Below are 13066 nucleotides of genomic sequence, written 5' to 3' on the forward strand. Positions count from 1 at the left end.
GGACATCGAGCCATTGACCACTACCCTCTGGACGCGACCATCCAGCCAGTTCCTTATCCACCGAACAGTCTACCCATCAAATCCATAGCTCTCCAATTTAGAGAGAAGGATGTTGTGGGGGACCGTGTCAAAGGCTTTGCAGAAGTCCAGATAGATGATGTCTGTTGGTTTTCCCTTGTCCACTGATGCTATCACACCACCATAGAAAGCCACTAGGTTCGTCAGGCAGGACTTGCCCTTGGTGAAGCCATGCTGGCTATCTCAAATTACCTCACTTCATTTGTGCACGTTAATGAAGTAGCATTAATACTGTGTGTGAGCTATTTCTAGCATCAAGAATAGATTGCCTCTGTAATTTCACCCATTGCAATCTTCCCATTGCTAATCCATAGTAAAAATTCTGAAATTTCATCCACTGTGACAACTTTACTACAGTTCTCTTCAGATCAAATATAGCAGCATGTAACTACATTCTTTACCTTTCCATACTGCCTCAGCACGGCTCTGAAGAGACACCTACCAAAAGTCACAGCTATGATTCGAAAAGACCGCATCAAGCAAGGCACAGAAGATCAGAAGCATGATCTTTAGTCTCATCCACTTCACTATAGAAATCATAATTAAAGACGTTGATAGGTAGTACAGTAAGATAGTAAGTTAAACTTTGTGGCAGTTATGTGAATTAAAGGAAAGTAAATGTTAGCAAGCTATATAAACACCAGCAAAGGCAAAATGTATGAAAATGAAGAAAACAAGATTATGTATGTAATGTAATTCCACAACTGTGACTTGAAATCCAGTCTCACCAAGTGAGATTTAAGCCATGGACCCACTGACATAAGACATTAAACTCTCTCCAAAAGGACTGGAAACCCTCCATGTAAGCATACTACAAGAAGAGACTATATTGAGTTTTTACTTAAAAGGATTGTTCAGGCCTTATGAAAGCTTGAAATGTGTTAAGCCTAGTCATAGCAATTACAAGTGGATTTATGTTATTAAGAACACCGAAGGGTTTATCATAAGCACACAGACACCATACATTCAGGTATATTCTTCTGCATCCACAAGTTATTTCAGCCCTACCTGATTTTCATGGCATGGACCTTGGCAATATTCAGTCAAGCTTTCCAGCGTCTGGTTCACAAGAGCCACATTCCTTTCATTGATGTAAAGCCCCAATAAGCCCAGTCCGCCTGTCGTGCTTCCACAGATACAGTCCAAAAACTGAAGGGTCTCACAAACAAGGTTGTAATTTGTTTTATTGTTCTGATGTCTTAAAAAATTCTGGTGGATGGAGAAAAGGAACACCAAAAAAAAACCCCAACAAATAACCAAGAGAGTTAGAGTCAAGTCAAACACATATTCTTTTGCGTGAAAATATTAAAGGGAACAATTTATGACCATGTGACCATTGTACCTTAGGTACTCAAGTACACTACACTGAAGAAACATTATCTGATTAAATCAGTAGAGAAAGGAGGGCTTAGGAGAGTGAACATTGCAAACATCTGCACTGGCCTTAGATGTCTTACATATGTCCTGCATACCTGCCCCCATCTATCTATTATGACCCTTCTTTTGGAAGCTTGTTGCCCCACAGCTGAGCAGGTATGGTGGCACACCACGACTGCTCCTTGGCAGTGTCAGCGCAGAACGGTAGCTTGGTTGAAACTGCCCCCAACTCTGCTTTAAGGGAGGCTGCTGGACACAGCACCGAGGTATATTTGCAGAAAATTAATTTTGCAAAGGTTGAACAGGGACAGTAATATCTACCGGAGGAACTGATAGCAGGGACACATGTAGCATCTTGAAGCCTTCAATCATAATACCTAGGGAAAAGAGCAGTACCCAACCTTTGCCCAGAAACTTCCTGTGGCCTTCAAGCCTGTGGTAAGTGATCCACCATTTGTGCACAGAAACCATACTAACAGGGACATTTAGACACTTCTCAATTCCATGTGGCTACACTGCAGTCCTCAAGCAATTCTGAAGACATAAACGTGAGCTCAAACCAGATCATGCAAGTGGTTCTTGAAAAGGGATATTTTATCCCTTAGAACAAAAGCAGAACAACGTTTTAGACACCCCTATTCTGTAACAGGAGCCAGACACAGGCGTGCTTTTACTTGCCTTATGAAGTTCCAGCTCCTGTAATACTTCTTTGGGAGCTCAGCTCAAAAACACTTTACCTGGAGCTCTCGGTTGTGGTTTTCGCACAGCAGCTGAAGAAATCTCAATATTGGTTGCATGATTGCAATGGCAGGGCTCATGATCGCTTCTTCTGTGGACTTCTCTTCTGCATTTGCAGCATCGGTTCCTGAGCCCATAAGATCTATTTCTGGGTCCATTTCTCTTCTATACACAGAGTAAGCCTTGGACGTTGCAGAAGATGCTTCTGTTAACTGTCCTTTCATACCCTCTTTCAGATGCAGGGTTGAATCCTTTACTGAAAAGAAGATGAATTTTCTTTCATTTTTTAAACTCTTTCTCCTCGTTTGATTAAACAATAAGAAAACAATAATAATGAATGCAACTTTTTCTTTGTTGGTGCCTAACTTTTCGAAGACCTCTAGGCAACTTACAAAGAATATCAAAGCAACATTCATGCAGGGATAACATGTTCCAAATAAACCACAAACCAGAGTGAAACAGAACATTAAAACAAAAAGCCCTACTATTTCTCTCCCATATACAATAAATGATGAGAACAATGGAAGGACCACAGGGTGGGAAATCAGTTCCTGCGCTTGCTCTTGTGAAATAGCCCCATTAGCAGCAGCCTCTACTTCTGCTTCTCTAAAAATATGGCTCTGTATCTTCTACTGGTATAAAGCAGCATAGCTTCACTGACTTCATCAAAGCTAATTCCTTGTAACCAGCTCAAGAGATGGCCTATAATTTAGACGTGAATTAGCAATGATTAGTATTAAAGCCTATTGATCAACCCAGCATAGTATCAGTGGTGCAATACATGCAGTTTGGATATAAAGCACTTCTCCCCTCTTTTACATGGGTGCCTTCTTACCTCTCTTTTTGGGAACAGATACGGTTAGGTCACTATCATCATCTTTCTTTTTGCTCCCCAGATCAATAGTGTTCACTGTCACTGTTGATCGTATCTCCTGCTGAGCAGCTTTCATGCGGTCATACAGGACTTTAAAGAATTTTTCTGACTTTTTTTGCTCCTTCAGTTGCTGGTAAGTCGAACACTGCAAAAAATGTATTCTTTAGATATCAATCTTCCAAGGAAGAAGAAATACAAAAATACACTATTTTTTGTGAAAACCACTGATGAATAATTACTTCACTTACAGAGAACAAATGTCAGCCACTGCCTGACCAGTTCTGTCACAAAGTGATACACAAGGCTGGTAACAAAGATTGATGATAAAATTCTTAAATTTGGATAAACGGTGAACATTGCTATTTGCAATGTTTAAAATATCACAATGTTACACTTGAAGCTAAATTACTTTGTGACACTCTCCATTTCTCCAGGTATTCTAGAGTTATAATATTCCATCTACAAATAATAGTGAAAAGTAATTGTTGTCATGTAACAACAAGAAGCATGAAACATCTAACGTATAATATAGCTTAGGTTTATATATATTTTTTTGTGCTTCATACAGAATTGGAATTAATATTTTAGGTTATTAAGTTCAGTCCCTTAGTATTATTGTCAAGCAGGCTGAGTATCATTTTCAAGAGTTTACAAACTCTATCTTAAAGTAAAAGCTTTTTACGGCCCCTAACAATTCATTTTAGAAAGCTGCAACAAAATCTCACTTCTTTAACTTTTTCTGGACACTCCCTAAGGGTCATAGATCGTATTATCTTTTTTACAGAATAAAAATACAGGATGGGATTCTCTCATTTAACTTTCACGGTCCTGCAATGAGGTATGAGTTGGTTATTTAGGCTCCCTTCAGAGGCAATGATGAACTACTGGGAAATGCAGGGAGCGATTCATATCATCTCTCCTCTCTTATGATAACTGCTGATCATAGAGCAAGAACAAAGAATCATCTTATTTGGCTAAAGCTGGGTGAGAGGGATATCATTCACAACTAGAATCTGTAGTCTAAAGCAGTTATTTTCTATGGACTGAGATATTGGTCTTCTCAAATGGCCAGTTTTTCCCTCTTTGGGGATTTTGATAAATGTCCCTAAATGTTTCCAGAAAATAAATTAATTTTATTGATATTATAAACTGGAAAGCATTGTAATTTTTAATTTTACAAGGAGACATATGAAATAACGGGAGATAATGTTCATATGGCAATGACCATGTTAAAAGAAGCACCGTGCTACACACAGGGACAGTTGAAAAATGTTTTCTTCTATTGAAGAGTCTACACTATGAGATATTGCATAATAAGAGGGCATATTTGCATTTGTATTATAGCAATACATATTACAGTGTTAAACTTTTCACAGAACTCACAGCAAAAAGGTTCTTTTTATTTGTCTCCAGACTACATGCATTTGAAAATCAAGATGTGAATAAGTAAATGAAATAAGTACCTGTGTTTGCGAATTTCCACCTTCAAGCAACGCAATACCAAGCAAAATGCCTTCTGAGAAAATTCTGTCATTTTTGGTGTTTACTATAACATCTATGACTAGTTCTGATGCACCTTCTTTATCCAGAAGGCACTGAATATCAAACATGGTTACCCCAGACTTATCTGAGTCTTGTCCTGAAAATCCACCTGCAAATTAGATAAATACATACCATTCATGTTTGTTTCACATATATGTATATGAAAGTAAATCTATGAAAATAATAATTTGTCTTATGCACACAGTAGCAATATAATAAATTTAATTTTGAAATTCTGTTTGAGGCAAAATTCCCCTTGATACAAACAGGACTTCTGGGTGAAACTGCAATGTTGGGCTCTAATAAGAAATAAAACCCCTGAACCATTGCTCTGTTGTGATATTCACACAATAAAGATGCTGGAAATGGCACTGATTTGTCCACTGAACCCCTTTTTCAATTCCACTGCTGCATACGCTAAACTATGCGTATGGTCAGTGCTCCGAGACCACTTTTAAATCTGCTTTTCAATCTCAGGACTGATCTATACAAAGACTGTGTACTGGTAAATCCACTCTGGTTACAGGTATGACCTTCTAGCTAAATGCTTTTGCCAGTATAACTCCTAGACCGTTAACATCATGATGACATTCTTTAAGAACAGAGACTTCAGTTAATCTAAATTAAAGGTGTGGTTTCAAGGAATTTTGTTAAACTGTATAAATTATTATCACAGAATATCACCTTTCCTGCTATACCTGCTTTTATACAGATGTAGCTGCATCTGCTTCATTAGGAAAAATATAGTGCTGCCTTCATCAGTCAGTAGTGCTTTCAATGAACTGACTAAAATGGTTCAGACTTCATTTCTGATTAAGCCATACACACACACACACTTTTTTAGAGAGAGAACTGAATATAGTAAATCTTTACTCTCCTCTTTGTTAGGGAGCAAAATTTGGTGTACAGGATATAAGACTGTAAACATTTCCAGTGTCTACACTGAAACAGTCAAGTTCCAAATGTTGAGCAACATTTGAAAACGCCCACAAACCCAGGCATGCCTTTAATATATGCTAAAAATGCAAAGACAAGTATTTTGACCTGGCTCTATACCTAGCTTCTGCTTCATTTCCTATGACATACATTATTTGGGGTTTTCTTAGAAACCACCCTGCAGTAACTCCCTGTGGCTTCTCTACCAGCTTCATATAAAAATTAGGTTATAAAGGGACCTACAGAGATCATCTACTCAAACTCCTGCTCACAGTAGTTAGAGCAGGTCCATCAGAGTCTTGTCTGGTAAAGTCGTAACAAGAACTGACACATTCTGCAGCCTCTCGGGGAAATCTGTTTCATTGCCTAACCAGTATCTTTATGAGAAGCTTTTCCTTATCTCTTATTTTTTTCAAGTATCAGTAAAGGATCTGGACTTTCAAAAAATGTTTTAGTTTCCAGAAACAGCAACATCTTTGTTCAAATGTTTTGTGCTTTGCTGAATTTCTGGATGTGGATTTACTGGCAAATTAAAATTGTGTTACCAAATGCAACTGAATTGAATGATTTACTGGGGGCATGGGAAAAGTCCCTGCTTTGGTACTGCCAAATGCACACCAGCTATCCGAGACAAGCACATGCAACTTAAAAATAGGAAGAGTCTGATACTGCCTCTCTTCTAACTGGTTACAGAACATGTTTGATTTATTTACCAAGTGAATCCCTGGAGCACTTCCAATGTGCCTATTAGAAAAAATGGTGCTGCTAATTTTGTTCTCTTTAAATGATCTGTGTTGATTTACCTCCCACTTGTGCCGGTTTGCTGTAGCTGGCAGACAGGGGCCCATTCATACCACTTCCATATTCTCCTTTAAAGTAGCGATACAGGAGTATTTTCCTTAAAGTGTTGCCCTTCAAGAGAAAGATAAAAATAGAAGAAATTAGAGTTGTGGCCGATTTCCTTTGTTTGAAAAGCAAGCTGTTTAACACATGTATAATTTATTAGGTCTTTCCATTATAATTAGTACACATACAAATAGTAAAGTTGTCCAGAAAACAAATGTTTAATGGTCTTATCTAACAAATCTCAAGGGAAGAATTCTAAAATACTGTTGTATAAACTTTCTTTGAAGGTTCTTTTAAACTTATTGATTATAAATCAAATACCACCACCTCAATAAATTTCACTGGCTATCTGCAAGATGTGCATATTGAAACAAACTCTACAAAGAGCCAATGCTCTGCAGTCGGTGTGTCTGCGCCCTACCCTGCCATGGCAATACTTTCTTCCTATTTTCTGCAGCTGAGTAGTATCACTCCCTTTTCGCTGATCTGATAATCCAGCTGATAATCTGAAAGAAGCCACATCACATGAAATATTAAAACATTCTCTGTATCTCCTTGTTCCTTTACTTCCAAAACCACAACCAGTCAAAATTTGCATGCAGCTCTCTGAAGATCTTCCCTTTCACTTTGCCTAAGTTCTGCAGCACGAGACACATTGAATTAAGAGTGAGAGTACCAGTTACTTGGCATTTTTATTTTGCCTTCAGTCTCCTGGGAACACCTGCAGTCAACACTCAGCTTTACAGAGACAGTAGGTGACACAACGACTGTAGGTGTATGTGTAACCTAAGATTTTATACAGAAAAAAGTATGGCAAGGTCTCTGATGATTACCACAGAAGGGGAAAAATGGTTCATTTCAACAGCTTGGCAGTAAAATAGGACAACTTCTTCCTTACTTTCACTCACCTACTGGTTTTAATGAAAAACAGTTCTTAAAAATACATGCACCAGAAGCAGCCTCAGTATTTACAAGTTCACCAGCGCCTGCTCATTAGTGTAGCAGTCAACTTTTCAATCGAAACATCTCTGGCCATCACAGACAGCAAAGAGTGGGGAAGCAAGTGCCAGAAACACCTCAAGAACCACTACTCACACTCCCACTTCTCTGTTAACTTAGCAATATTTCCAAGAGCAACCACATGCCATGGTGGAGCTTCACTGCTTCATGGACCTCATGGACAATGGGCTTGTCCACCTCAAGCAAGTGCCAGAATGTGGTATTCTGCATGTGTAGCCTGAAAACACAAGAGCGCCCCTCTTTCCTAGTTCTCAATGTTTTCACTTGATAATAGTCTACACAGAGTTCTCTCAAACAGCCAAGGAAAGTGCAAGGCCTGTAGTAAACTATCAAAAGCCATAAATACAATGGCTGCAAGAAAAATAAAAAGCATCACCTACACATCTGCGGTGCCAGGGAATTTATTAGGTGGATTTTCCAGGTGAGTTTAAGCCAGCATGCTCTACACTACAGAGGAAGACAAAGAACCAGAAGTCTCTGCGGACCTCACACAGAGACAGATTCCTTCCCAGCCTAGTTTGTGATGGGGTTTAACCCTGCATGCATGGACAAGGCACGCTAACCAAGCCCGTAAGAGATTTTGAGATGGCTAAGAGCACCAGCTCCTCCTGCTCACCATCCTGTCTCTAGCTGTGACCAAACTCCAGTGTCTTAAGAGGAAAGTGAACCTCATTTTCCACATCTCCTGAAGAAGCCAAACATATTATTGAAGAGGAAAATGTTCCCACCAGAACTGAGAAACACGGACTAAGAACCAGAATAAAGTCCCTTTTCAAAGTCTCTCAGGCATAAGTATCACAGAATCTTAAAACTGTAACACGCAAATAAGATCATAGAACAGAAACCCTTCCTAACTCCAGACTAGGACCCAATCCAGAATGGGCACTGCATTGAGACAAGATCTTTTAATCAGAAAGGCTGGCATTTGCCATACCACTTGATTAACCACTCTGCTTGAGGCAACATCCTCAACCAGCAATCTACGCAGTCTGTTGATGACTAACAGAGTGCCATGGTAAATTATATAAACAGTCACAGTGCAGTCACGGGAAGAAACACCAAAAGCCATCTATATATAGTTAAGAATAATACCCGTGGTCACGAGCTTTATTGTTCAACCAAAACAGCCTTTATTTTATCAGGAAGAATGTTTAAGACCACAAAACAGCATCTGACTAATAAACTGAATGATTTAGCACTTGGGTCTTATCGCTTGGAAGTGAGTAACTATTGGCACATCTCGGCTCTTCTTCCTGCCTTGTTACCTTCAAAGACACCAGGAGGAGCAGTGATAGGAAGATGCTTCTCCAGCTGGCTATGGAAAGGGGAATCCTGCTACACCCATATGCAAACTAAGGCACAGACTTCACCTCTTATCCCAAGGAGCAAATCTAAATTATTAGGATTCCTGCTCTCTATCACTCCCTCTCTCAACCTCCCACAAATCCAGACAATACTTACAGTTCTCAGAAGCTAAAGTGTCAAAAGTCAAGGACATTGTGTTCAAAAAAAATGTGGTAAAACCTCCACTCTGCCTGACAGCTGTGCCAAAAAACACACCCTCAGACTTAACCCACATATTTGCAAGCTTGGGATCTTCATCCCCTTTGTGATGTCCTTGGGCAGCCACACAACTTCCCTGAGTCTCATGAAACTAGCTGCCACAACAAAGAACGGAAGAGCCCAGCAGCATGAACTGGAGCTGAGAAACGCACAAATGCTCACGCAGTGTATCAGAAACGCCTCTCACCTCCAGCACTAACTCATAGAATCATAGAATAATTTGGGTTGGAAGGGGCCTTTGAAGGTCACCTAGTCCAACCCCCCTGCAATAAGCAGGGATATCTTCAACTCGATCAGGCTGCTCAGAGCCCCATCCAAACTCACCTTGAATGTTTCCAGGCATGGGGCATCTTCCATCTCTCTGGGCAACCCATTCCAGTGTTTCACCACCCTCATTGTAAAAAAATTCTTCCTTCTATCTAGTCTAAATCTACCCTCTTCTAGTTTAAAACCATTACCCCTTGTCCTATTGCAACAGGCCCTGCTAAAAAGATTGTCCCCATCTTTCTTATAAGCCCCCTTTAAGTACTGAAAGGCTGCAGTAAGGTTTCCCTGGAGACTTCTTTTCTCCAGGATGAGGAACCCCAACTCTCTCAGCCTGTCCTCATAGGAAAGGTGCTCCAGCCCTCTCATCATTTTTGTGGCCCTCCTCTGGACCCACTCTAACAGGTCCATGTCTTTCCCGTGCTGAGAGCTCCAGACACAGTACTCCAGGTGAGGAACCACCAGAGCAGAAGGACAGAATCACCTCCCTCGACCTGCTGGCCATGCTTCTTTCGATGCAGCCCAGGATACAGTTGGCTTTCTGGGCTGCGAGTGCACATTGTCGGCTCACGTCCAGCTTTTCACCAGTAGCCCCAAGTCCTTCTCAGCAGGGCTGCTTTAAATGGCTTCATCCTCCAGCCTGTATTGATACTGGGGGTGGCTCTGACCCAGGTGCAGGACCTTGCACTTGACCTTGTTGAACCTCATGAGGTTCACATGGGCTGACTTCTCAAGCTTGTCCAGGTCCCTCTAGATGGCATCCTGTTCCTCAGGCGTGTCAACCGCACCACTCAGCTTGGTGTCATCTGCAAACTTGTTGAAGGTGCACTTGATCCTACTGTCTATGTCATTAAGATATTAAACAGTACTTGTCCCAATACACAACCCTGAGGGACATCACTTGTCACCAATCTCCATCTGGACATTGAGCTGCTGACCGCTACTCTCTGGATACGACCATCCAACCAATCCCTCATCCTCCAAATAGTCCACCCATCAAATCTGTATCTCTTCAATTTAGAGAGAAGGATGTTGTGGGGGACTGTGTCAAAGGCTTTACAGAAGTCCAGTAGATGACATCCGTAGCTCTTCCCTTGTCCACTGATGTAGGCACTTCATCATAGAAAGCCACTAGGTTCGTCAGGCAGGACTTGCCTTTGGTGAAGCCATGCTGGCTGTCTTGAATCACCTCCCTGTCCTCCACATGCTTTAGAATAGTTTCTAGGAGGATCTGTTCCGTGAACTTCCCAGGCACAAAGGTGAGGCTGACAGGTCAGTAGTTCCCAGGGTCCTCCTTGCCACACTTTTTAAAAATGGGCACAATGTTTCCCTTTTTCCAGTCACCAGGGACTTCACCTGACTGCCATGACTTTTCAAGTGTCATGGAGAGTGGCTTGGCAACTACATCAGCTGGTTCCCTCAGGACTCTGGGATGCATCTCGTCAGGTCCCATAGTCTTTACATATGTTCAGGTTCCTCGGGTGGTCACAAACCCGATCTTCTCTTACAGTGGGAGGGACTTTGCCCTGTCCCTGTCTTGTGGTCCATTCGCTCAAAAGGTGTGGGAAGAGAGAATGCCAGTAAAGACTGAAGCAAAAAAGTTGTTGAGTACCTCAGCCTTCTCCTCGTCTGTTGTTACCAGTTTGCCAGTCTTGCTCATCAGGGAGAGTACACTTTCTTTGACCTTCCTTTTCTGGCATACCTGTAGAAGCCCTTATTATTCTTTGTGTCCCTTGCCAAGCTCAGCTCCAGCTGTGCCTTGACATTCCTGACCCCATCCCTACACAACCCGGTAGTGTCCATATGCTCTTTCCAGGATATCTACCCCTGCTTCCACTGCCTGTGCATTTCCTTCCTGCCCTTTACTTTGACAAGCAGGTCTTGACCCACAGGCCAGTCACTTGCCTTCCTTTCCTGATCTCTTAGCACCTGGGGATTGAGAGCTCTTGCGCTCTATGGAAAGCATCCTTAAAGATCCACCAGCTCTGTTCCGCTGTTCTGCTCCCCTGTCCCTAAGGGAGTTTCCCAGGGGGTCCCTGAAGAGCTGGAAGCTTGTGTTCCTAACATTCAGGGTCCTGACTTTACTCTTCACCTGACCCATATCCCTCAGGATTGCGAACTGCACCAGTGCATGACCACTGCAGCCGAGGCTGCCTCCAATCTTGGCATCGCCGATTACCTCACTTGTGCTGGTGACCCTCAGGTCCAGTGACGACCATCCATGACCATGCCCTCTGGTAGGGCTGTCTACTACCTGGCTCAAGAAGTTATCCTCAATGCACTCCAGGAGCACACTCCAGGACTGCCTGCAGCTTGCCGTGCTACTTTTCCAGCAGATGTTGGGGTGGTTGAAGTCCCCCAGCAGGACAAGAGCCTGCAAGCGCGACGCCTCCTGTAGCTGAAGTAAGAAGGCTTTGTCAATAAGCTCCCCTTGACTGCATGGCTGGTAGTAGATACCAACCACAAGGTTCCCTTTGTTGCCTCATTCTTACCCATAAGCTTTCAACCTGCTCATGGCTATTCTTCAGAGACAGCTCTTCACACTCTACCTGTTTCTGGATGTAGAGGGTAACGCCTTTGCCCCTCCATCCTTGCCTGTCCTTTCTGAACAGCCTGTAGACATCGATAGCTGCACTCCAGTCATGGAATTTGTTCCACCAAGTTTCTGTAACGGCAACTAGGTCGTAGCTTTCTAGCAGCATGGTGGCTTCCAGCTTCTCCTGTTTGTTGCCCATGCTCCAGGCATTGGTGCAGAGGTGCTTCCAGGTGGGCTGTCGGCCATGCCACCTTCTTAGTGGAACACCCCTGAATTCCTTTGAGGTATTTTACTGGTGTTTCCCTGTTGGCTCCTATTACCTCAGGAGCCCCTTGCTCATCGCCGTAAGACTTCAAGTGTGCTCCAGTGTAGCCTGCACATCTCAGAGCAACAGGCTGAGAGCCCTCGCTAGCACCCCAAACCTCTAGCCTTGGCGTGTCATCCCACAGCTTGTCATGGGCAAGCCTGATATTATCCCCCTCCCCCCTCACCTCTACTCTAAAGCTCTGTCAGTGAGCCCCGCTAGCTCGTGAGCAAAGACCCTCTTCCCCCTTTGTAAAAGGTGAATCCCATCTGACGCTGGCAAGCCTGGTGCTGTGTAGGCCACCCCATTATCGAAAAACTGTGTGAGGCACCATGCCAGAAAATGCTGGAAAGACCCTGCTCCCAGAAGTGCCGATCCTGCTGGCATAGGTGTCTGGGTATGCTTTTATGGGAATGCCAAAAAACATAGTCAAGAACAGCCCCAACATGTGGACGAGACAAACTGCTGCCAGGGCAAGTGAGACAGCCATGCCATTCATGTCCTTGCAAACAGCTTCCTAACTTAGTACAGCCACAAAATTAATATTGCCCAAAAGCAAATGATCACAGCAGTAGCATGAATAAGCAGTTTGCAGCAACTATTACTGACACTCACATTATTGAAGCAGAGGCCAAAAATAAAAGCACGCTAGGCAGCACAGTGCTATCTTCCCCGACTAGGTTTCTACAAGTGGCAGAAGTCCTGACCTTCCAAGCTGAATCTCTCCCCTGCTGGCTACAATACACTTTCTTTTATACCTCTTATTAGGGTATGGAAGTGGCATGTAAACATCACTCAGCTGACTGCAATCCTTCTATAATGGCTAGAACATTGTATAGCCTTGGAAAAAAACCCACAATGAAACATAACAGTCTTATTGTTACCCATGAATACCACTGTATTGTCTCCAGCAAAAGCTAGGATAAAGACTGAGGACACAAGAAAGCAACAACTGGTTATTGTTGTTGCAGTTTTAAATACCTAGGGA

At 42.5% G+C, this 13066-nt stretch overlaps 1 protein-coding gene across 1 annotated transcript in view; it reads right to left on the reverse strand.

Annotated features, from left to right (window-relative positions):
• Positions 1–13066, reverse strand: part of ITPR2 (inositol 1,4,5-trisphosphate receptor type 2) — a 240872-nt gene that overhangs the window by 81556 nt on the left and 146250 nt on the right. Inside the window, exons 39-43 of the mRNA XM_035888507.1 lie at positions 6349–6457; positions 4531–4718; positions 3029–3212; positions 2193–2449; positions 1087–1287 (exon numbers count right to left, since the gene is read on the reverse strand). Coding sequence (XP_035744400.1) covers positions 1087–1287; positions 2193–2449; positions 3029–3212; positions 4531–4718; positions 6349–6457 — 939 coding nt within the window. The remainder of the gene's footprint in view (positions 1–1086; positions 1288–2192; positions 2450–3028; positions 3213–4530; positions 4719–6348; positions 6458–13066) is intronic.

The sequence above is a fragment of the Egretta garzetta genome, unplaced genomic scaffold (genome assembly GCF_000687185.1).
Source record: "Egretta garzetta isolate BGI_Z169 unplaced genomic scaffold, ASM68718v1 scaffold81, whole genome shotgun sequence".
NCBI lineage: Eukaryota > Metazoa > Chordata > Aves > Pelecaniformes > Ardeidae > Egretta > Egretta garzetta.